The 26052-nt window shown below is 41.6% G+C and overlaps 1 protein-coding gene across 1 annotated transcript in view; it reads right to left on the bottom strand.

The window, feature by feature from the left end:
* The window catches only part of MYPN (myopalladin), a 57230-nt gene that overhangs the window by 6971 nt on the left and 24207 nt on the right, over positions 1-26052 (bottom strand). The window contains exons 7-19 of the mRNA XM_005491031.2: positions 25763-25904; positions 25169-25192; positions 23035-23151; positions 22244-22610; positions 19658-20221; positions 17052-17196; positions 7990-8211; positions 7289-7438; positions 6376-6455; positions 5758-5884; positions 3737-3944; positions 2482-2647; positions 677-810 (exon numbers count right to left, since the gene is read on the bottom strand). Coding sequence (XP_005491088.2) covers positions 677-810; positions 2482-2647; positions 3737-3944; positions 5758-5884; positions 6376-6455; positions 7289-7438; positions 7990-8211; positions 17052-17196; positions 19658-20221; positions 22244-22610; positions 23035-23151; positions 25169-25192; positions 25763-25904 — 2446 coding nt within the window. The remainder of the gene's footprint in view (positions 1-676; positions 811-2481; positions 2648-3736; positions 3945-5757; positions 5885-6375; positions 6456-7288; positions 7439-7989; positions 8212-17051; positions 17197-19657; positions 20222-22243; positions 22611-23034; positions 23152-25168; positions 25193-25762; positions 25905-26052) is intronic.

The raw sequence follows: 26052 nt of genomic DNA, 5'->3' as shown, positions 1-26052 counted from the left end.
AAATGAAGGGTATGAAAATGGAAGTCAGGTTCAGGCTCCAATGCTCTGCAATAACTTAGTGTGAGAGACAACAATCTACATGTTAAGCATTGATAGGACATATCTTTCCAAGCTGAATTTTAACCCTATCTATCTGGAAATATTTTAAAAAGAAGCTCCTTTTTTCTTGCAGTGCTAATTTTGTTTCTACTTGAACTCATTATTTACTCATTACTATTCTTCTTTGCATGCAGAATTGCAAATATCAGACCACACCTTCCATCTCTCGACTCCACCCATTCAAAGTAGCCCAAAGAAAAATTACTTCCATCACTCACTTTGGGGTGTGAGTTGCTTCTCTTAGGAAATGTGGTTGGAATTGGGAAGCATTTCTTGATTTCTGTATTTTTCGTGTTTGTGCCTTGAAGCCTTAATTTGAAAACTTATGTCTTTCAGCATTTAGATACCTAAGGAAATTTTAAATTTTGTTTCACCTTTCTTAAATCAGCCTCCCCTCTCTTGAGCCTTCCATATTGCCCATCCCACCACAAGGTGGCAGGAGGCTGACAGAAATGCGCCGGTGACTCGTGATGATAATTAGGTGGGGTTTAAAAACCAAACTGGAAATATGAGTTTGAAAACACGGGCTCTTTGGTTTTTTTGGGGTTTTTTAAAGGTCTGTTCTAATCCAACCTACCATAGATGTCCAGGCGGGCCGTGCAGGAGACAATGCCAGCTTCGTTCTTTGCAGACAAGGTGTACCAGCCAGCATCTGCTTTCTTTGCAGGCTGGATCAGGAGGCACACATACCCTGTTGTGTCTTGGTGCATGCTGGAAAACAAGTATTTGGGAATTAGTATTTCTCACGAGCACGTCAGCTTTCAGATTTTAAAATATGTATATTGAATATGAAAGAGGTACGTTGTCATCTCTGCTCCCAAAGAGGCAGTGGTCTACAGTCAATAGATTTGCTTTCAGTATGGCCTCAAACAATGATCAGGAAATCTCAGACCTGTTCTGGCTCCTCTCAGCTGTGCACAGCCATGGTGTGACTGTGGCAGCTGAGTTGTTTCTCTGTATATGTTAATATCAGCATTATTTATTGAATACTCATGAGCTAAACCTGTGCAAAGCTGCTGCACAATCATACTGTATTTTTCCTAGGTCAGAAGCTGGAACAAGAACATAAAATACCAAGAGCTCTTGTACAAAGTGCTGATATTTTTCACTACAGCAGCCAGAGCCGGTCACAAACTTTCTTGGGGCACCCTTTCCATGAGAAAATGACCAAGTGGAAAAATCAGAAAGATTTGTTTGGCTGACACTCTGAAAGAAACCTGCTTCATTGTTCACTTCCTTTGCTCTCCAGTGATCTAAGGCTTTGTGGCTGCAATTTCCAGGAAAAACTTTCCAGCAGGATGTAACAGAACTGAGACTCCTCTGCTCTCTAGGCTGAGCCTGGTCCTTTTTATCAAGCCAAGTGTTTCTCTCATTATAAAGGAAGAGGAGTGAGATGAGCACTTCAGAACACTTGAAATTCCAGGATGTTCTGAAATTTGAGATTTTGTTTCTGTATGAACTGGAATGAAACCACGGGCTTGCAGGACAAGAGGACACTTTGTGCTCTAATAAAAAAGGGAACATTTCACCCTTTGTTCCCTGCACCCACAATTTGCCTTGTGCTGGGGTGCAGGAGTTGCTGTGTGTCCCTGTTGTGCTACAGAAGTCTCTCTTGGCTTTGGGCAGGAATCAGTGAGGTGGGAGAGGGACAGGAGGGGAGATGCTGCCCTGGGTCTGTGCACAGCCAGTGGAAACCTTTGGGGTTTCTGCTTTTGGGATAGCAGGGCTGTCACAGCCTTTATCCTTGCTCCTGTGGGCTGGGAAGGTTTCCCTTAGCCATTGCTCTCGTCAGCTGAAGCAAAATTTGTTTTCTAACCTTTTGTGAAACAACTGGAAATGTGGCACTTTAGGAGAGTTGTTGATTTTCCAGTGACTACAATGTGTGTGTGTGTGTAGGACCACAATCCCTGTGAAATGGGAACATCTTTATGGTGTAATCCATGAATTTGCTAATGGCAGGCTCAATTCCCTCCTCCAGATTATAAAGATATTAATATTAAACAGGACTGGGCCCAAACCATAGAGCCTGTAGGCTGCAGAAGGTCAGGGTTAGGTGGGGATTTTGGAGAGTCTCTGGGTGGTGACCTTAAAAGAGTTTTCTAGGAATGCTTTCCTTGTGCTTGATGTCCATCCCTGAGCAGCTTGCTGCACTCACAGCCTGTGTGGGAAGGGATGGGGACTTCTTGAAGCTGATCTCAGAGATCCAGTGACTGCAGCAAGTTGTTACTTGGAACCAAGTGAAATAAAATTCTAAAATCAGATAGATGCTGAAGTAGAAATGTTAAAAAAAGAAAGCACTTCACTTATCATTAATTACAGCCAGGCACATTGGCACAAGCAGTTGGTCCAGGCACAGCAAATTCAGGCATGGTGTCACAGTACCTCATCCTCTCTCTGTTGGATGGGATGGTCTCATTGTCCTTCTTCCAGTAGAATACGGGAGGTGGCATTCCCACAACTCTGCACTCCAATCTGACAGGGTAACCTTCTGGAACTCCACAGTTCTGAAGCTTCTCCAGAAACATGGGGGCTCTCTTGACTTCCTTTGCTGCAAAGAGAATTATTCAACAACAGGTATTTCATTCTTTGTTTCTCTTTGAACAGTATCGGAGAGCACGATTAAAAGTTATTCTTGTGATAGCAAAATAGGTTGTGAATTTGTAGTGGGATGTTGGAAGGGAAGTGAAATGCCATGATACAGCTTTTATAAAGTAAATAATAGGCAGAACTGATGTTCATAAAAAAATATATGCACATCTAATGAGTCTAAACATACTACCATTGCAGAAAATGAATGCCAGATCTATAAATTTCAATATCTCACATATTTTAAGGCTTTATTAAAGAGCAATATTCAGATTAATTTTTTTCTATTTAAAAACATTTTTAAACCAATAAAATTCGGGCTGAAAACTGGAATACCTCAACATATATATTATGAATTCAAACCCTAAGCATTTTCTGGGGAGAAAGTGAGGATGGGTGATAATGAGGCAGAACTCTTATGGCACTCTCTTAGTTACAGGTACAGGTAACAGCACCAGGTGCATTTCTGTGATAGTGTTCACAGGGGTTCTTGGATGAGGGAAGAGACCAGGATCTGACTCCATGTTTCAGAAGGCTGATTTATTATTTTATGGTATATATTACATTAAAACTATACTAAAAGAGTAGAAGAAAAGGTTTCATCAGAAGGCTGGGTAAGAATAGAAAAAGAAAGAATGATAACAAAGGTTTGTGGCTCAGCTCTCTGTCCAAGCCAGTTGGGCTGTGATTGGCCATTAATTACAAACATCCAACATGGGCCAATCCCAGATCCACCTGTTCCATTCCACAGGAGCAGATAATGTTCACATTTTGTTCCTGAGGCCTCTCAGCTTCTCAGGAGGAAAAACCATAAGGAAAGGATTTTCCATAAAAGATGTCTGTGACACATTTCCTTCATCAGCTGGGGAGGGAAATATATAGGTAAAAATTACATGTCTGTGTCTACAGCTGTGAGATTTTCCTATTCCTAGTGCATTAACTATTTATTAACTATCAATATAATTGTCTGTAGGGAAATGATGTAAGGTGAGTTTGAAGAAATGCGTGCAGATAACGTCATTACGGAGGTGAGTTTCCCAGCGCTCCTTACCTACAACGGTGAGCTCCAGGCTGAATGAATTCTGTCCTGTCCTGTTGGTGGCCAGGCAGGTGTAGGTGCCAGCATCACTCAGGGCCAGGGGGTCGATGAGCAGGGAGTGCACCCCTGTCTCTCTGACCAGCATCTTGTGCCTGCTGTCGGGGAGCACGGCTTTGCCGTTCAGCAGCCACGTCAGCTCCGGCGTGGGCAGCCCGCTCACCTGGGACACAGGGAACACCTCCAGGCTGGGTGCCACTGGCACACAGCTGGGAAACTCACAGCCAGCCCTTCCTGCAAATGCCACCTCAGTCGTGCCAATATCTACACCAGAAATTCATTTTTTAAAATTATTTCTCAGGTATTGTTTGTCTGCCGACTGCGTCAGAAAGGGAGAAACCCAGAAAACAAACGAGTAAAAAGATTTAAAAATACTTTAAGTATCTACACTATTCTTAGTAAAAAAGGAAGAAACTTAGAAATATGAAATGACAATATGAGATTCACAAAAAGACTCTCTATATTCTGCTAAAATTATTTCTGTTTTTGTTTGTCTGCTGACTTTGTCCGAAAGGGAGAAACACAGAAAACAAACAACTAAAAAGATTTAAAAAAAAAAAATCTACATTTTTCTTAGTCAAAAAGGAAGAAACGTAGTTTGAAATATGAAGTTAGAATATGAGATTCACAAAAGACTGTCTATACTCTGCTAAAATTATTTCTGTTTTTGTTTCTCTGCTGACTGCGTCTGAAAGGGAGAAACCCAGAAAGCAAACGAGTAAAAAGATTTAAAAATACATTAAATATCTACACTATTCTTAGTAAAAAAGGAAGAAACTTAGTTAGAAATATGAAATTAGAATATGAGATTCACAAAAGACTCTTAATAATCTGCTATTTTCCTTTTTTTGGTGCTGAATAGAAATGAAATTCCTTGATGTAAAATACTACAGAGTTTAAAGAGATTGTAAAAGTTCTATACAAATTACTTTGTATTTTGTCAAATTTGATGAAGAATGATATAATACTTCATAGCTGTTGAATGTGCATGCTTTAGAGCACTACAAATTAGGTATTTTTTGCAAGATTCGACTGTTTTGTAGTATTAAAAACCTTTTCAGTAGGGAGCAGTACTTACTCATGTCTAGAATACTGCTTTCCAAACGACACTTTACAAAGCAGAGACAGAGGGAAGTGGAATTTTCTGAGTGGGGACTGCTCTCTCCCAGCTCTGTGCAATGCCAGACATGCTTGAAGGCCTCACAAGCTCTGCCAGGCCAGCAGAGCTAGGAATAACCAAATTCTCTGGCATGCTCCTTGTAAACTTTACATCATAAATTAAGTATAATGAGTCTTGCTCATCCTCAGGGCATTAACTTGTGCCTCAGAGCCTCTCCCCTCCTTGGTCAGTGTCAGCACTGCCACCTTTGCTGCCCTGCAGGGACATTGAGGGTTGGGGCACATGATTCTCCTAAAGGTGTTCAATATTCACTCTAACCTCTGACAACTCTTTCATGCCAAATTGGGATGTTTCTGCCTCTGTGCATGCTGGGGAAGCATAAAATGAACTAGACTGCATCCCCTCTTTTCAGGGAGTATTAACCTTCAGTAATTCATTCCAGTACAATGGGAACATTTGTTTGAACACCAAGCAATCCTCTTTCTTTGCTGCATCCTCTCTTTCTCATGGTTTTGTGCTATTCTGCGTTACGTTCAAGAGTTTGGTCATGGAGCAGAACTTCTGGAGTTCATACTGGTAAAGGACACTGTGAGCACATCTAGTAATTTGGACAAGCCTTCTGTTTCTGGGTTGTGTTTTCTGGGTTGTGTTTTCTGTGTTCTTCATCCCATGGAATATTTGCTCAAAAGAAATCCCTGGAATCAGCTCAGAGACAACGGCATAAAGAAATAGTATTGAAAATGAAGCATCAAAACTTTGAATGGAGTTCATGCATGCATTCAAGAACATGAGAGCACATAGCACTGCATGTACAGAGGTAGGGAAAGTGAGAGTGAGCAGAAGGAGCAGTTCATACCTTACAGTCCAGCCTGCAGAGCCGCCCCTCGTGTGCCACCATGTCCCCTGGAGCCTGCAGGAAGTAGGGCCTGAAGAAGCGTTCCTGCACGGCCTCTTTGTCTCCCTCCGGCACCCGGGGCCGTGTTCTGCAAAGCAAAAATCACATGGCTGTGCTTGGAAGGCAAGTTTGTCCCCCCAATGCTTAAAAAAAAAGGAGGAAATTGAGGAAAAGGATGGAGAGATAGCTTGAGTTACATAAAAGGGCAGGAAGAAATGGACTGATTGTAATTTAATTCTTGCATATTTCCCTTTAGAAAGATTATCCAGTTAACTATATCATGTAGTAGCCTTAGATTCCCAAGGCGGCCGTTACTTCTTTTTGCTTTTTTTGGCTGAATTTCATTTTGCTTATCCATCCCTTGCCTTTAGCTCCACTACAACAAGTAAATGAAATCATATTTAAACTTCCCTGTATTTGAGGATGCCCTTCAAAAACATAGAAGTGACCTGTTGGGAGGGAACTTCTGCTGTTATTTCCTCTTTATGACTGAGAACTGAAGTTCAATGAATGCAATGGCTATTTTGGATGCCTTCAGTAAAAAGCATAAAGAAGTTCTGCAGGACTTTTTTCTTTCACCTGTGAGGCTGAGTTGTGGATATTCGTCCCCGAAAAGGGACACTCTGAACCATCAGGTGTCCTGAACAACTGATCCTCCCCTGCAATTCACAATGGAAACACAATTAATAGTTGGTTAATGGCTTATTTCACTTTAAAGCATAAATATTGAACCTTACAGTGCATTAGGATTATTTTTATAAAGCAGCTGAGCTATAGTGAGAACACCACTTCCCCAAAGCAAATGCTGTTGGCCTGCAGTTGAAGCAGGGCTTTCCCAAACTCTTCCAGGCTGTGGCAATGCATTTGGCAGTGGTGCCTGTCCCTGCTTATTTTATTTATTCATGCCACAGGTACTGTCTGCTGGTACCTTTGTACTGGCCTGCTTTAAAATGCAGCCATATGGAAACTGAACAGAAAAGTAATTTCAAAAAAACTGGAAAAAGCTCCCTGATTAATGTACTTCTAAATAAACAGCTAAACTAGCACATGGGGTCAAGGAGAATGGTGTAAGGGAATGAGACTATTTGCAGATCCATATCTTTGCATCCTGGATAAAGAATATTGTTTAGTAACAGTTCCAAATCTAATGTAACTGTTTGTTTGTTCCTGCTGTGTTCTTTCTGCCTGAAACATCATGTCAGTCTTGTCAGCACATCTCAAAAAGTACCTACCAGCAACAGAGAGTGGGAAGGGGATAGGGCAGGAATTACTAACATGGGAAAATGTCCTTAGTGCTTTTAACCATCTGTGTAACAGGGGAGTAGTTTCATCAGTCATCTGTACATGGTTTCCTCTCCTGTGCTCTGAAACGCCTGATTTGTGATACAGTCACCACCTGATGTCAAAACATGTGGCCTAATTTGTGTTCTTATTAATATATATTAGAAAAAGATGAAACAAGGATTTTGTAAAAGAAAATAAAACACCTTACTTGTGGGTTTGCAGCCATAATTGTGTAGTTGCCATCATCATCATTAGTAGCAGCTTCAATATGTAAAGAACACGTTCCATCCTCTTCTCTGTTCATTTTGAAATGTGTGTTTTTCTTTGAAATCTGCTTGCCGTCCTTGAACCAGTAGACCTGTAGAGATCAGACACACCCCCATAACTTAACAGGGACTAGAAAAATAACAGAAGTTGAAGGACAGCTAATACAATTTTAGAATTGTATCCTTGAACCAGTAGACCTGTAGAGATCAGACACACCCTCGTAACTTAACAGGGACTAGAAAAATAACAGGAGTTGAGGGACAGCTAATACAATTTTAGACTATTATGAACTTTGCAGGTCAGTTGTAATGTGAAACAATGATTCCAGGTAGAACTCAGGAAGCTGAATGTCACAGCTGGGCCTGCCAGGTTCTCTTTCCTTGGCTCTCAGCACGTTACTGCTTAGATCAGGTCTCATCTCTCTGGAATTTCTGGGGGTGGAGCAGTTCTGTCTCTCCTGTAGTCAGGGGGTTGCACTCAAGGCCTGCTGCATGCTCAAGAGCAGATACTGTGCTTTTGGGAAGGTGGGGAAATGATTCATTTGGGATCTCTCTCCACAGAACCATGTGCCTAGGAGGGATGAACAGAAACTGCTGGGGAGTTGGGTTTTGTTCCTTAGCAGTCCCAGAGAGAGTGACGTACCTTGGGAACAGGAATTCCAACTATTTTGCAGGTGAAGGTGATAGGGAATCCTTCCATGACCCGGAAGTGCTTGAGTCTCTTATCAAAGATGGGAGCAATGTATTTGCCCGTGGGGATCTCCTCGTGCTGGATTTCATCGTCCGACTCGTCCACTGGCGTCCGCTCCAGGCGGAACTCGATCTCGTTCATCAGCCTCTGCTCGAAGCTGGAGATCCTGTACTCCTGCAGGGACAGGGACAGGGACAGGGACAGGGACAGGGACAGGGACAGGGACAGCTCTGAGCACACTGCCAGGGCCTGGCACTGCAAATGCAGCTGCAGAGACTCCAGGGCCTGCCAGGAGCTCACACACTCTGCAAACTTTGAGAGAAAAATGCTGACTTAGAAATGCCATGGAACAGCAGAGATATGGGGGGGTGTTCACACGGGTGCCAGGAAGGGGGAAGAGATGAGAACCTTGACTCCATGTTTCAGCAGGCTGATTTAGTATTTTATGATATATATATTATATTAAAACTATACTAAAAGAATAGAAGAAAGGATTTCATCAGAAGGCCTGCAAAGAATATAAAAGAATGATAACAAAAGCTTGTGACTCTCAGAGAGTCCGAGCCAGCTGACTGTGATTGGCCATTAATTACAAACATCTAACATGAGCCCAACCACAGCTGCACCTGTTGCATTCCACAGCAGCAGATAACCATTGTTTACATTTTGTTCCTGAGGCCTCTCAGCTTCTCAGGAGGAAAAATCCTAAGGAAAAAATTTTTCGTAAAATGTGTCTGACAGAGATATTGTTGAGAGACAAGTGGAGCTAGAAACAAGTTTCAAAAGATGGGCTTTCAAATAAAACTAGGTACTTTGGAGCAATAGAACTGTGAAAGATGCACTGTAGTAGGACCTACAAGTGATAATTTTAGGTTATTGCCTTTAAGGCATTTACAGCATGGCGTGGCAAAAGCTGATAGGCTGAGAAAACTTATAATGTAATTAGGAAATAATTGGCTTCTGATAGTGATGGTGTGAATTATAACATCTCTATTGTCTCGCCCTTCTCACAAAACTGAAAATAGAAATAGAAGTTTTTAAAACTTCTCTCAGTTGCCCCATCTCTAGGTCAAGAAAAAAGTATTGCACACTGGGGTATTTGCAGCTCTTTTAGACCAATTCTACAAGTGAAAATAAAAAAGACTAAATAAAGCTAGAACGTCATGAAACTGAATTTGGTTTGCAGGCACAGATACTGCAGCGTGAGCCTGCACAGTGTAATGACACTGAGTTTTTTCACAGGCAGCAAAAGAAATCACACATGTAATTCCTCTTAAGTCCCTGTCAAAAAAAATTATACTCCTGCACACTGTTGATCAAAAGAAATCATTAAAACATACCAAATTTTTGAGGATTTTGCATTCAAGTATTAGTCACTTGCTAATTATAGAAATGAATGCTGTATATTTTAGTTCATAATTAAATAAGGAAAACTATACCAACTAAAAGAGAAAATTAAGAAGAAAGGAAAATATTTTCAGAGTAATTAACATCAGATTAAACTTGGACAGATTTCTAGCTGGTGTAACTGAGAATGCAAAATTCTTAAAAGATTAAACAGATTAAGCACTAAACCCAGCATATTCCTACATAAACGAACATTTCCAGATAGTTTGATGTGATTATGAACTTTCTCCTGATGCCCTGAATTCAATCAGAAATGTCTTATCACTTGGCTGTTTTGCATGAGGAAATCTCCTGTCTAGACCAGGAGGCATTTGACCAAATTTCTCTTGCTGTGACTTGTGAAGCCTCAGAATAAGAGCTTCAGTCTGTGCCTCCAAAGCAGTGTTTGCCCTGGGCATGGGGAGCCCTGCAGCTGCACTGCCTTTCTGGGGGAAATCTCCTATTACCTGTAGAAGACAAATCAGTTTGCTCAGGCCTGGATTTGTGCACGTTTTAAGCCCAGAGTTTTCCTGCTTCTATTGAAAATGTAGTAAATTTAATTTACTATTTAGTAAATTTCTATTTACTGTTGAAAGCAGTAAATGAAGGTGTAGCCAATCCTTAGGTATATTCAATTTGCTGAAAAAACAAGGTTCAGAAAATGCATCTTGTCTGAAATCCTATAGGAAGTTAATTAAAGAACCAGCAGTTATCCCAAAACACTGGCAACTGGGATATGACCAGCAGTTATCCCAAAACACTCCCTGATCATTTGGCCATTCCATCTCACTGCTGATTGTGCTCTTGACCAACAGTTTCCAGAGAAAAGGGAGAAAAGATGGAGGCAGCAAAACATTTTAGCTGACAAACTCTTCTGCTTTTTTCAGGAGACCAAGGAGACAGAAGTGGCCAAAAGTTTAGATATTGCAGTGGGGTTTTGAGGAGTTTGTAAGACTTGGGGGTGATAGAGTTTCATCTCCACAGCCTGATAGAGTTTCATCTCCTCAGCTTTCCTGCCCTCATGCAGCAGCTCTCAGCGAATTGCTGCACAGATCAGATTCTCATCTTGTTAAAGCCAGGGTAGAACTGGAGTTTCTGTGATTCCTCACCAACCAAATGGATAATTTTCCCACGTAGGAGGCAAGAACTGGTTCTAGTGTTCCAAGGGAAAGTTGAGCCATTGGTGTTTCACCCTTGACACTGAGAACAGCCCTGTTCTTTTTAGGAAGGCAGAATTATGGAAGAATCAGGGAGTGGCTGCTGTAGCAGAGGGAAGAAATGGGCTAGAAAGGCATTGCCATTGCACTTTGAAGGCACCACGTTAATGTGCAGAACAAAATGCTGCAGAACAGAGTTAAAATTTGAAATATTGCAATCTGGTGGCACAGTCCAGTATTGTTTATAGGCAGCTGAGTTTAGTCAGCAGTTTTTCATATGGATTTTTTTCTAGAATCATTGCTGTCCAAAAGAAGTCATGGTATGTTATGAGAAATGAATAGTGTATGGTTGCTGTAGCCATGATGGCCTACAGATGAAACAAAATAATGCTAATAGAGACAATTACATCTTTTTTCCTCTCTACTCCAGAAGTGCAGATCTGTCTTAAGTGATCTAACCAACTAACATAAATAAAACTTAGAGCAATCATTTTCAAGTTGTATGTAACCAAATTGACCTTGAGTCTGCTTTAGATCCTAAAAAGTGAATGCAATGTATGATTTTTTTCCTGGCGATGTGCTGAGGATATTAACTCCTTACAGACTACCTCATTAAGAAATACGGGCACTAACTCCTTTTCAAATGTCTGCTTGCAGAAGAAAATACAACAGAGGACGGAATGCATTTCATGGGACCCTTTGAAGTTTATAATGGACAGGTTTTCTCCCACATTTCTTTGCTTGTGACCCTGGGTATACAGAAAGAGGCATAAAAGAGACACTTTGTGAGGACAGAAGCATTTTGCTGCGCCATCAGCGCTGGGCTGTCACTGCTGGCAGCTGCTCCCTGCCCGTGGCAGCCCTGGGTGTCCTTGCACAAGTGCAGGGCTCTGCAAAAATACATTTTGATTTAAATACATTGAAGTCAGGGTTCCACAGCCCCTGTTTCCTGTGTGTGGCCCTCACACTTCAGTCTTTGCTTTTCTAAACCTGTTTTGTGTGCATATTTATGCTTGTATCAATTTACAACCAAGCCAACGAGACCAATTTAACTTTGCTGTGAGAATCTGAACACCAACATTCAGAGGCTGAAGGTGTTACACCAAACTTCTCATAAAGAACAGAAATCTCTGACAGAAAAGAGAATGCACCTCTGCATGCAGAGAATAACCTTGGAGGTTTTTGCTTGTTTGGTAGGTTTTCTTTCAGGATTAGCAAGAACAGAAAGGAGTTGTTAATATGGCTTTCTGAAGAACTGTGTTCATCACAGAAGCCATGAGCCTATTTCTGAATGTGATTACAGCAGTGGTGTAGGGCAAAGAGTTGTTGTTGTGATTTAGACAAATATTTCACAAAGTGACACACAAAGAAGAAGCCCTTTAGCCACGGGTACAATGTTAAAACTAGGCTGCAGTTCAGCATACTGGGGACACTGAGGGAAGGAGTACAAAGGTTCAGGCCCTGGTTTGGAGTCAGAAGTGTAGCATTGCAGCTCCTTTTTTGGCAGCTTTCCTAGAACATGAAACTTTTACCGGCAGTAATTCACACACTTGTTCACTACAGTAGCCAGATATTTAAAATTATTATAGATACCAGCTAAAAATTCAGGCTCCTCTTTGGTGGTGTAGTGCTCTGTACAAAGTATAATGTATATAATGCATCTATAATTGTATATATTTCTATAGGCTGAGAAGATTGCAGCTTTGGAAACCCGATTATTTCTGCTGCATCTAATGCATATTGTTTAGTGTGCATGGTGTGCAAAAGGGAAGTAGGCAGTGGTGCCTGTATTAATACTGTCACAGTGTAGTTTGAAGGGTAAAAGACAAAACTGGCCAAAGCAAAGCTAGGAAATGTGCTGAATGTGTATCTGAAGTGGTTTGGTACTGTTCTGGTAGATAGAGGAGTGAAATGCAGCTTTCCTCCTGCTTGCTTTGCTGTGCCTTGGCAGTGTTGCTGTGGCTGCTGCTGGGGGCTGTATTTGTCCTGCACTACAAACAAAATCTCCTCTGTGTGCCAGCCTTGCTGAAGGTGCAGGTTCACAGCATTTTGCCTCTGTGATGGATCTGTTTGGCCCCGTCACCATCATTCCTGACAATCTGAGGGCACAGGGCTGTTATCTGCATTTCACCTGTGGGAAACTGAGACCTAAAGAAGCGGAGGGACCTGTTAAGGTAACACAAAAATCTGTGACAGAGCAGAGCTGGATCATGCTCTCCTAGATCTTCTCAAGTAATTTAACTCCTGGGCCTTTCTGCTACCTGGGAACATTTTTGGCAAAAAAGGGGAATTGCACAGAGTGTAATAATTCCCATTCTAAGCACCTTTCTATATGAATATGAGTTCTAAAATCCTGCATCTGTTGTAGTTCAAATTTATCTTTAGCAGGATTTAATTTATCTTTAGCAGGATTCACTGAATACACAGACAGTATATATATTCAGTGAATATACATACTAACAGTTAGTAGAAGCTTGTAGAGTCAAAATAATCTGATGTTAGGATAGTAACTCATGGAAATTACCACAAACAGGAAGCCTAGGGGAGCTCTACTCAAATGTTGATTACCATATACTATGTGAAAACAATTCTGTTGCCAACTTAATGCCAACACTAGACAAATTTCCCAATTTAATCCCAGTTTTGTAACTTTTACTAGATTGCCTTTTTGGCAGGATGACTCTAAACCCATGTAACAGTTTATCTAAGAAAGTGGCATGTATTGCATCTCAGCATCTGTTTCCAAGCTGTACCACTCCTTAACTTCCCAGTCCAATCTGGGCTGCTCTGCCCGAAATCTCCTGCTCACTTTGGGGTCTCTCTCCTCTCCCTGCTCCCTCTCAGCAGTGGGAATCAAAAGCAGCAGATCCAATGGTTCTGTGTGATCAGTGTTGGGGAATTACTGCAGTGTGGTGAGCTGGCATCTGCACGTGGCCTCGGCTTTTAGTGATCAAAAGGCTTTTGGACAAACCCTGCTTCTCTTCTGCTCTGAAATTTCTTACCAAGCATTCTCTAGCAGAGGTGAAGGATATTTCTAAACTGCTGTAGGTTTTTTCTCTGTCTTAAAAATAAGGCTGCAATCTGAGTCTTATGTACAACACAACCAATCAGCATCACAACCTGATGTTCTTCATAGTAAATGACACAGATGTGTGGACATGGTTTGTAGTTCTTTTAACCAAAATGTATAAACCAGGCCCTGGTGTTTAACTCTGCTGTCCTTTATTATTGCATGGATAATTAATTTAGTTTTATTACTGTACAGGATTTTGAGGTTTAATGACATCATTTTTCTATTTTATATTATTTGTATAACAAAATGTTGAGGAGGTAATAGCATTAATTTCTAAAGTTTTGCCTGTAAAGCTGAATTTCCTCTGTTAACAGAGGAAATATTTATAGATTTATTTATATTGGTGAAGCCTGTGAATGCTTTCAAATACCAGGGGAAAAGAATTAGTTTCCATTAGACATTTATATTTTTCCATTTGCCAAAGTCTCCTTCTTTCCTTTTCTCCCCACACACCTTTTTGATTCTACATGACTCATTCTATCTGAATATTGCTGAGATATTTCACTTGTAGGGCAGATGAAGGGCCCCATGGACTGGAGAGGCAGAATTTGGGGAGTGGAGCTCAGGCTGCCTGTGCTCTCCTTCCCTCAGGGGCTGCAGTTCCTGACCCTCACTGAGGTGATGAGACTTGGATTTTTGCTCTCACAGCACTCCACTGTCAGCCTCCACGAGAAAACTCCCAGCTTTGTGCCAATAAAACATTCTGGGGCTGGAGAGGAGTGCATGGGATCTTCCTTGTCCTCTTGTCCTCTTTCACTTTGCAGAAATACTGAGACATCCACCACAGCAAGGACAAGAATGCAGGAGATTTTTGTCCTGGTTCCTGGGCAGTAGAGTGATTATCTTTTTATTTCTCTGTCTCAGTCTGCCTCTGTTCCTTTTCTCCATCACAATCTGGAAGAAAAAATGCTAACAGCTTCCTGAGAGGACCCTAATTGCTGAGCTGAAATGCTCTTTGAAACGTCCTGCTAGCTGGGGGCCTGTCCTTGGTGCCTGAAGTTTTATTCATGGGGCTGGAGGAGGTGGTTTTCTAGCACCTAGCTCTCTTCCTAGCTTTTCTAGCTCAGGTCCCCTGTTACAGAAGCTGCTCTGAAAGGTGGGATTTCCAGATTTTTCTGCTGCTGTTAAAGAATGCTGAATTATTTGAGCAGCCTAGTTCAGCACCAACACAACACACACCCACTGGCAAGGAGTGAAGCCTGCCCTTATGGGAGTGCAGAGTCAGGAATTCAATTGTCTTTGAGCCAAGGAAGACACTGAGTCAGGTCTGCTCTGTCCTGGGATTTGTCCTAACACCTTCCTGGGATTGCATAAAGCCATTGCTGCCCCTTTTGTTGGAAAGAACTGAGCAAATCTGCCTGATACGTTTGGGTGTAACTGGATTTTTTCCAGCTCTCCTGGCTGTGACGAAGTTTCACCTGGCACTAGGACTTGCCACCATCTGCAGGAATGAGGGGCAGGGCCATTTTTTCTGGTAAAAATGACGGCTTGTTGTTGCATGTACTTGATCAAAGTTGCAGTTAGAATCTTGGCAAAGTCATATTTGTATTTCTGTCAGCACCTCCTGGTCATCATGGCTGTGGAAGCTCAGAGAGGAATCTGCTCTGTCTCCTGCAGCATCAGCAAAATTCCCAGCTCTGCTCTGATGCTGGATTTCTCTATTGCTGGTGATGAATGATGTACTGGATGAAACAGAAGGAGTGCATCTGGATTATCAGATATCCTGCTGAGTGCAGAATGCTGACACTTGGGAAAATCTCATCTTGTGAGCTGAACATTTTTCATATGGAAGTCAATTTTAGATAATAAATAGAGCACCAGAATGCAGATCCCTCCTGTTCATTACTGCCCTTTATGTAGCAGTACAAGACAATCCCAGGACTTTAAGGCACAGGCTTGTCATCTGCAGCATTTGTTCTGGATGGTCCCTGCATGCTCTGCAGGTATGCAAATGGGAATGAACTCTGCCATTGAAATGTGGGGTCCCAGTACAATGCTCTAAACGAAAATACACCAGAGGACACATTTTCTGAGAAGGAATTTTTAAAGTAGCACGTAGACAATACAAGGAAACCAACATCTGAGATTCTAACTGGATTCTGTACTCCATTTTGCAGTGATCTCTCACACAGAGGAGACTTGCATTTGTGTTTATGACAGAGTAAGCCCTGCCCTACCATTACAATAATTGATTTAATAGAGATATTCTATGTGTGGAATGAAAATGTCTCCTTTTTTAATTCTGAGTTAACTGTGAAAGGAAAAAACAGGACAGAATATATGGGTGTGAATGCAGCACTCCAGCCTGTTATTCTCATGATGCTGACTGTTCTGTATAGTGTAAAGCAACAGGAATTTTGGAAAATACTCTCCATCCTGGCATCTGTTGAAATAGTCACTGCCTTCATTGAGGAGAAAACTCAGGCTTGAATTTGCTGGAGCAGGCTCTTCTCAGATGAGAAGAGTAAAATCAGAAGGGATTAAAGTTGGGAGTTGAGAGGAAACCTTTATTGATTTTAGTTCATTGCCATTGGCATTCTAATTACTGCAACAATTACAGAAGTGCCACCTTTGAACCTTTCCAGTGTTTGAGGAATTTGAAAATCAAGATTTAGGTTTGGTCTCATATAGAATAGCAAATAAGTATGAGTGTAAATATCTTTTGCTGTCAGCAGCTAACTTAGACACTGGTAGTGATCATTTTGTTCAGGTTTAGTAATTTCAACCTCTAAATACTATTTAATTTTTTACTTCTTCTAAATACTATTTAATTTTTTACTTCTTCTTTAGTTTCATAGACAGTGCGCAGATCCAGTGATTCCAATGAAGAGGGAACTGATATTTTGTTCCTTGAACTATGTAAAAGGTTTTTTATTTTGCTAAATTCTTATAATAAAGTTCTCCAAGAAGTCCCTGTCAATTCATGTAAGTTTGGAAATTTGGAAATACAGGTTTAATGCTAAAAAATTGAAAGCCCATTTTAGTTCAACTGAAAGAAGAACAAAAACCTTATCCTAAACTGGTTTGTTACATTACTCTTTGTTTTAAAACAGTGTATGAATGTGTGTGTGCAACGAATGGAGCAACTTGTAAAGCGAAAATTTAAAAGCCAATGTCCAGAAACTTCCATGAAAATAAAGAAGTTTTACATTCATACCAGCCTTTGAGATGATCACAACTGAAAAATGCTGCTCAGTCACAAAGTGAATTTTCTACAGCTGCATCCCTCATGCTTTCTGTTTAAAGTTCCAGTTTGCTATTCCAAACCAGCGCTCACATGAAAGCTCCCCCTGCAAAGCTGTGCAGCAGCTCACCCACACCACCACCTTTTTTCCCACATCATCATATATGTCTTGCTCATGAGTGAAATTTACTTTAATAACACCTGATTTTCTTACCTGCTGACCACTTTGTTGGTTAGCATCCTCTCTGAAATGCAGTTTTCTCTCCAGGTCCTTTACAAGCGCAGCTTTGTTTTCCCGAATGGAATCTTCTGTTGCCAGTGGCAGAGGCTTCAGGTTTTTCTTTAATCCCTGGGTTGGGCTATTAAAAGAAAATTCTGATACTAACATGCAGCAATCAATATTTATATATATTTATATATATATTGTCATATTGTCACCTGTATGCTATGATACATTATGGTGGAACCTGTTATTTATTCAATTAGGAGCCAAAGCACAATACAGGATTTTTTTTTTTTTGGTACTGTCTTAATGGATTATCTTGGTATCCCATTCCCATGCAGTAGAAATTAAAAACACACATCTTAAAGAAAGTAAGGATTGTAATGGTACAATAAACATCTAAGTGCCATTTATATTTATCCTGCAATAATGATGTCACAGTAAATGCTAAAGAAATGAGTGTAGGTGTTACCTGAGGTGTACAATGTGTACATTTGACTGCTAACAGGCAATAATTTAAAAGTTGATACAATTGATCTTTATCTCACATCTCCATTGATCTTTATCTCACATCCTCCCTGATAATTTACTCTTTCCATGAACTTTTACTCCTTTAATTTCTCTCACCCTTTTATGACACCCAATATCAGCAGTTTTTTGCTTCTTTGTTTGTTTTTATTTTATAGATGTGGTGTGTTTGATTTTAGTAAAGTTAAGTAACGAGTACAGGTCTGAAGGCAGGATTCCTGGCACACAGTGTGGTGAATTTTATAGACACAGGGCACATTCTTCTGCTGTAATGACAATTTGGTTGATGTATTATCAGCAGGATAGCCAGGAGATTGTGGCTTGCTGGTGGCTACCACTACCTTGAGCTGTACCATTGATAAAAGGGGAAAATATTCCTCACTTTCTGCAGGATTTGGAGTTCTATGGTAAATAGTTTGGGAAATAGTTGTATCAATGTACAGGTGCTAGCCATGCTAACACAGAGTTCACATAGTCCACAAAAGGGAAATTTGCTTCAGCTCCACCACTAAAGAAGAGACTCTTAATGCCCCCACTTTGTCAGTACATCATCATCCTTATTTGCTTTACCATGGTAGCTGTTTTGTCAAAGAAATCATGCTGGCTCTTAATGAAATTATTTATGTGCAAACCATTAACTCTCCTGAGATTTTCTGGGGGACCTCAAATGTTGAAAGTACTGCAACCAGGAAAATACCTTTACAGAAGTTATTTTTTAGATTCATCTGGACTAGAAAAACCCTTGCAGTAAAGGTACCTTTAAAACTTTACTTCTTGCTTACAATAGGTATGAATGTTTTTACACCTGGTGTAAGCAAAGAGCTTTGGAGTGACTTATCCTGCAAGCTCATGAAACATCTTCTCTCACACTAGTACAGTCTTATGAACCTCTGACCCCCACACTCTTGTACATCTGTTTGTACACTCACATCTCTCCATCTTCAATTCTCTCTTTCTACAGAAGGTATTTGCCACCCTGTTCCTCTAAAGTTCTTCCAAGCCTTCTGATGTTTACATCTCTGTAATGCGTTCCTTTCTGGAGGAGGAGAGAATTGATGGACCAGTGTGGTTGGAGAGGTGGCAATTTCATCCTCCAATCCATTTGGAATTCTATAAATATCGAGGTCCAGAAGTAAACCAGCCCTTTTTGCCTTGGACATCTCAGTGTAATTTCATGTCATATTGTGGCAGGTGTTATCCCTTCTTTCCTTTACTGGGTGTAAAGGTTGGATTAAATGCCCACAATATCTGGATATCCCACTTTTCTATTTTACACCAGACTTGCATTTCAGTGACTCCCTGTCCTGGGTTGACCGTATGATGCTTTTATCCCCAGCCTGTGAGTTCTCTCCAGAATTTGCCCTGAACCAGGACATTCCCCACTGAACAGCTGGACAGAAATGCATCCCTGTTGCGGTGTGTTGTAATAGCCTGTTTTAAACTTCCGGGTCCCTTCCCAGGTGTGCCTATACCTCTCTCCCTTCCCCCTCGCCCCCTTGCCGAGTGAGTCCTGTCAATCAGGCTTAACATTCCAGCAAGGCGTCGTGTGGTTGGTCAAGTTCAAAGGATGCCCCTCAGGCCTGGGGGTCATTGGCCTGTCTGGGTGTCATCCTCCCCTGAGACCCTGTCCCTCCCACCTGCTTGGTGCCTCACCTGTCCCTCCCCTTCCCCTGTCCCTGAGCTTAAAAGCCGAATCAGACCATGTGCTCGTTATTCTGTTGGAGCTGTTACTACGATTCAGACCTGTGTGACTATGGAATAAAGCTCTGGATATATAACCCTCCAGCAGAATCCATCTCCTTTTCCTCCTCACCATTAGCCTGAAGCCTTCTTCCTGAGGTAAACAGAGTTCCTACCAAGCCTGGACTTGTTTAGTGCCCAGCTGCAACCTCCAGCAAGCTAAAGGTGTCTCTGGGGTGATACACCACAGCTGCTGCCTTCGGCCCAGCAGCGAGGGTCAGACTGGCCCAGGCACAATCTAACTGGTAATATTGGCATTCCCTTTCCAATACATCCCGCTTCCCTTGAGTATTGTCCCTGTTTCTGTGCCCGTGTTTGGTGCTACTCACGTGGCTGGGGTGCTTCTGGGCAGTCCCATGGCGTTGGTGGATGGTGCAGCAGGCATGGAAGGCAGCACGGCGCTGAGGAAAGCCACAGGGTTCTGGATGCGTGCCGTGGGGGACAGGGGAGCAGGGGCCACGCTCTGGGGCTGGAACTGCTTCACAGGAGGCAGCGTCAGCGGGGGCACCACGGCCTCCCTGGGGCTGGGCACACACTGCTCACTCCTGCCTGTGGGGCCTCCTGAGGCCCGGGCTGGGTTTGCTGGGAAGTTCTCTGTGGGGTTTGTCCTGGAGGCAGCCGGGGGCACGCTGCCGAAGGAGCCTGAGGAGCTGGCACAGGGGCTGCCCGGCGGGGTCTGGGGTGCCAGCAGCTGCTTGGGGCGCCCGTAGCCCAAGGTTTGGGGGGCACAGGCTGAGGCCTGCCTGTACAGCACGGAGCTGGACTGCTGGCACACGGCACTGGCAGAATTCACCAGCGTGCTGGTGAAGGACAGCTCTCTCAGAGACGCCTGGTGCACCTGCTGCTGTTCGAGCAGGACCTGGTTGTGGAGCTGCTTTAGCTGGCTCTGGTCACTGCACAGAAAATAAAGATGAACAGAATTGGTTACGAGCCCCAAATGAGCCAGTTGGCTGCATTTGTGTGTAGGAATTCAGAGAGGAAAATTCAATGTCCTGTGATACAGTAAGAGACAGGAAACTGCTACATGGCATATTCTCTAACATTATGAGGGAAGCATAATATTAGTTTTCTACTAAAATAACCTTTTCCTTCATGTTCCCTTCTTTGCCAGAGGCACCAAAGCTTTTTGTCCACAAATGATTTGATTGAAGATAATTCTTACATTTTAGTATGTAAAATATAAATATAAATCTTACTCAAAGATATTTAAGGGATATCATTGTCAAAGTCACCTTAGTACCTCTTTGCTTGTGTAACTGAGAGTGAGATTTGGTGCATCATAATTTAAATGAGTGTTTGTAAGCCAGGTTGCATTATTTACCTCCTGCTGAAGTGGTTTCTGAAACCAGCACTTTGACTGCTAAAGCTTTGTAGTAATCCACCACAGGATATGCTACCAATGGAGTTTAGGTGGTGTTGACACTCAGTGACAGGCAGGAGTGGATAATTCAGAGAGGACTTGCATTCCATGCTGTTGTTGTTTTTCTAGATGCTATCTACTAGGTAGTTTTTCAAGGCTTTCTTACTTTGCAGTTAAGGAAAATCATTTTGCCTTGTCAAGAGGTTTATTTAGTTATTATGTATATGGAAATACAGCACATGGAAACAGGAGAGCTTTTTCCCTTCCAAAACCAGAAAAGACATAGAAGATATGGAAAATGATTGTGTAATAAACTATGGAGTATTTAATATCTACTGATAAAAAGTGTAATATGTGGATGTAGAGACCAAGCACAACAGCTCCTGACAAAGCAAATACATACTCAACATAATTGGTTTTAGTTAAAAGACTTGTTTATATAATGTACCACACAAAAATCACATTAAAGGCAGATAAAGATAGCAATTTCAAGCTTTCATAAAGGAGAATGGTAGAGTTAGTAGTTCTGTGGGCCTGATTTTGTGCCCTTCATGTATACATCTGCATAATAAAGCAATTCTTGGTAACACAGCTTTTTTGGGAGGAGGAGCTGAGAGAAATTCTGCTCTATGCAAGCATTGGGCACTTAAATACTGGTTCTGTCCCCCCAAAACTCACTATAGCTCAGAAAGTGTGTAGGGCTGTGAATGTGGGCTTCACAATTCAAACCCCGTGCTCTGAGTTCTCCCTCTGCCACAAGGAGTGTAAGTTCTGTCTTCTTGTAATGTTTATGCTATGGAATTACATCCTGGCTTGAAAGTACCAGTGAATTACTTTATGGAGTCATTCCTGAGCCCTCAGGAAAAGCCTCTGCATATTCAAGATATTAAGATGTTTGTGTGCTTGTTGTTAAATTATGTGTGGGAGGTTGAAAAAATGCTGAAAATACTTCCCATAATAAACTGCAGTGTGAATTCCATAAATTGTCCTCTAAGAAAACCACATTACTTCTTCAAATTCCCCCTTGAGCTCCCAGTGCACCAATCACTTTTTAGCTCAAGTGGTTTCCCATTATCAAGCATTTCCAAGTATTTTATCTGTTTTGGGGGGACATGACGTTTGTGGGACACACGAGTCATGAGGCCTTTGGGATGACAGTCTGTACTGTGTGTTAGCCTGAATGTGTCTGCTTTGGGCAGTATTTCATACCCAGAACTGAGTGAGATATGTCTGAAGAAACTACTTTTATTTTGCCTGCATGAGATCAGTGTTCTTCACCTCCTGATTGCAGCAGAAAGCATTGTGGAATTAATAACATTTCCAAGGGAGAACATTTTCCTTTTTAAATTGGAGGTCACTTTTCCTGACAGGGATATGCAGAAAAAATAATCTAGTGCTGGAGAATTTGTTTTCTAACATTATGGTCAGTTAGGCCAATACCATGTAATCTCTTTATCCTGCATTTGAGTTTTCACTGTGGTGCAATAGTGTTGTGGTCAATAAATACTAAATAATCTCAGTGATGCTCCTGAGAATTAGACTTCTGTTTACTTACAGCTTTGGTTTAGCCAGCACTGGGGGAGGCTCCTTGGATGGTGATGCTGGCTCTGGTGTTTTCAGCAGCTGTCCATTTATCTTCTCGGGGAAGTGGTTGGGTCTGCTTTGGTTGGCGGTGCCAGGTCCATCCTCTGAGGAGGATTCACTGCCTTTCTCATCTTCGGGCAGCTTGAAGTGCACGCGGAGCCCTGCCTTGGAGCTGGACCTGGGCTCGTTGTGGTTCACCAGGACTCCCTCCAGTTTGGGTCTGGGGGCTTGGTTTTGGAGACCGGAAGGAGCCTGGGGGGCAGCCTGGTGCTCAGTGGCCACAAAGTCGATGGAGCACGTCGTGTGAAGGGCAGCAGTGCTGCTGCTGTCCTCAGGTGCTGGAAGAGGAAAGGTCAGACCTTTGGGACGTGTAAATGCCAGAAAGCAAAGGGAAATGAAAGCACTCACTCTGTCCTTCCAGCTGTTGCACTGGCTTGATTGACCTTGTTTGTTTAAGAACAAATTCCCTTGAAAAAGGAATGTTGTAAAGGTAGAGGGAAAAGGGACACTGCTGCAGCCTGAAAATCAGTCAGTGGTCTCCAGCCAGTGAATTATTCCCCTACATCTTTGAAACACAAACGTTGTTTTTTTCCCCAGAGAATTCCCACACTTTTTAGTTATAAGGAACAGTGCCAGAACTTGAGCTGCATTGGAGCCAACAGCACACAGCCCAAATCCCAGCATCGGAGCCAACAGCACACAGCCCAAATCCCAGCTCTGCTGGATTTACCAGGAGCTTTAAAGGACTCGGCTGGCTCTTACCTTTGACAGTCAGACGAGCTATACTGGACACTGTGCCATATTTATTGCTTGCAGTACAGGTGAAACTGCCAGAATCTTCTGAAAACACTTCAGCAATAACCAGAGTACAAATCTCCTCTGCAAAGCACCAGAGCAGGGTTAGCACTTGGAGTGAGCAGTGACCAAACACACAGAACCCTGACTGCCTTTGGGGAGATTTCCTTAGGGACTCCCACCTTGCTCACTTTGTTTCTAGTTCCATCAGTATTATCAGTTTTGGCAGCCTTTGTGTGCAGCAGCTGTTATCAGCATTGTCTGCAGCAGCTGGTACCCTCTGTGCTCCAGCATGCCCAATGGAAGCAAAGAACAGGTGTCAGCAGAGTGTGGAAAACATTAGAAAATGTTTTCCTAACACATGAAGTACAGACTTAAAAGAACTGAAAATTTAATTTGGAAAAATATATAGTGTACTCTACACTCTCAGCTCACTAATATATATATATATATATGTATATGTATATATATATATATATATATATTTATCTCTGATGATTGAAAGATTAATTATAATTGACTGGGAACAATTCAAGTGGAGTCACTCTGTAATGGGGATAAATATAAACCACATACATATAGACTGTTGTTTTCAAAAGTACAGATTTGCAGATAGAGGGGATAGTGCTAACTGTGCTTACAGAAAGTTAACTTTTGACTTCTTGGTGAAGATGACTAAAGGGCACCAAAAATATGCCAACAAAATTGTACTAGGAAAAACCATATTCCATCTGGAAAAGTCAGTCTGGCTTTATGCCATTCCTGTCTGACCAGGCTGGGCAGCAGTGCCAGCTAATAAATATCTGCTATGATGGGATTTGAAGTCTTTTGGTTTGGCTGAGTTGCTGGGAGGAGAAGGGACAGCAACATCTAAAGTGAATTTAAATGTGGGCTGATAAAATTCCTTCACCTACTCAGTGACTATTTTTCTACAGTTGTGCAGTAGACTTTCCTAAACCCCTACAGGATAAATATTCTATGAGTTCTATATTCTACTTTTGCACACTTGAACTTGATTGTTTCATGTCATCACCAAGGAAAACCCAAGAGCAACAAAGAGATTGTTTCCTATCAACTATAGGAGAATAATAGTTTATTATAGCAGTATGATAACAGAACCAGTTTAAGGCATTATAGTATCTAGTTTATCATGCTGGGGTCTGCCAACCACTGCATGCATGGAAATCCAGATTCCTTCTGAATGAGCAGCAGGTGATGAGGCTGTGACAACTGCACCCAGCTGATTATCCCCTAAAAACTGCCTCACATTACTCAGCAGTGATGCCACTGCACAGTAACAGAACAGTGGCACTGCCTTCTGGCAGAAGCTCCATCTTTATATTCCTCACTCTCAGACACAGGCAGTTTCTTTCAAGACTCTTTTTGGGGTAAAAATGTTTCAAATAGGGCAAGGAGAATGTAGAAATTTATATTCCATAAGAATTAATACTGATTTGATAATTTTTTTGCTTTGATAATTTTGCATCTTGGCAGGAGCGACTTCATATTTTTAATGGCAAAAGGCAATGAGAGAGTGAATCTGTCATGGAGAAATATCCAAAGCTACAGGGCTCCTGTGCCCCAGCCCTGTGGAGCAGTCCCCATTCTGGCCTGCTCCTTGGCATCAGCAGGCCCAGCCACATTTATAGGATTTGCTGATGCCAGGGGTGCAACACCTGATGTGCTGCTCTCACATTTCGCTGCTCGGGAGCGCAGGGAATGGCTGACATGGCTGAGCATCTGACGCAATGTTCCCTAACTGGTAAACGGGATAAAAATAGCTCAGCTCTACCTCATCTCCTGTGCTTCAGGACCTCAGATGTACAGGGGACCCTCATACATTCATTTTATTAATCTTTAGCTCGTTTAAATCCTGAGGTAAAACTGGGTCTAAGCAAAGTGGAAGCATTTTCTGCAAAAGAGACTGAATTAATTCACGTTACATGTTTGTGGAACAGCCTACAGTGAAATGTGTGCCACTAGTAGCTACAGAACATGAGGAAAAGAAGAAATTATGTTAATTAAATAATGAAGTTTTAATATTTAATATTTTATAAAGTTAAACCACCACATTTATGTAATTAAAAGTTATGATCCTCACCTGGTTCAGCCATAGATCGTGGTTCTAAAGGGAAGAAGAGCAGATATTAGATTGAATATAATTTTTTTGCCAATATTTCTTTTTCCTTAAGCACTATATATAAAGTTTGACCTTCTAAATAAGATGGAATACTCTTTTTGATCCAATTTTCTGTTTAAGGGGAGGTGAAGGCAGCCAGGCCTTTTACTCAATAATATGTCAAATGCACAATTGAACAATGTGAACACTTATGAACACTATTGGGAACTTGGGAATAGGAAATAAATTCTCCAAGTAGCTGGGTGGGGTTTTTTCCAGTATTGACACAATTTTATGTTGTCTTGAAAACAATTTCTGAAACTCTGACCCGCATTAAATCAAGATATGATGAACCATTGTTTCACTTAGGTTTAGTTTAGTGTGGTATTTAAGGAATTCCTGTTGAATTTTCACAATTTTAGCATTTCAGTGACTTAGAGAAAATTGCAGGTGTTCTGACTGCATTTGAAAATTAAAATTACAGTTGTAATAAGAAATTCACAGTGTTGCTATGTTAGCAGTTTTGTTGCTTGCCTGTATTTTATTAGACACAATATTTTCACACAAGAAACATACTTTTCTGTAATATCCTAAAATCTGGAGAGTCTTCTATCAGTGTTCCTTCTCTATACCATTCAACCTTTGGGGAAGGAGCTCCTTTCACCCGACATTCAAAAACAACAAGCTGCCCCTCAGAAGCTGAAATATCCTGTAACATCTATTAGAGAAAATGAATAGACAGTCAGTAAATGTCTTAATGGTCTGGATGTAACACTGATTTCACTAAGATTTAATAAAGCCACTTAAACCCTTGAATGGCTTAGGAAAAGCATATTTTTTCCCCTTTTTTTCTTTTTCTTTTTTTT

The sequence above is a fragment of the Zonotrichia albicollis genome, chromosome 7, assembly GCF_047830755.1.
Source record: "Zonotrichia albicollis isolate bZonAlb1 chromosome 7, bZonAlb1.hap1, whole genome shotgun sequence".
NCBI lineage: Eukaryota > Metazoa > Chordata > Aves > Passeriformes > Passerellidae > Zonotrichia > Zonotrichia albicollis.
Note: the sequence above shows the minus strand (reverse complement) of the source record. Positions and strands in the feature narration are given on the sequence as shown.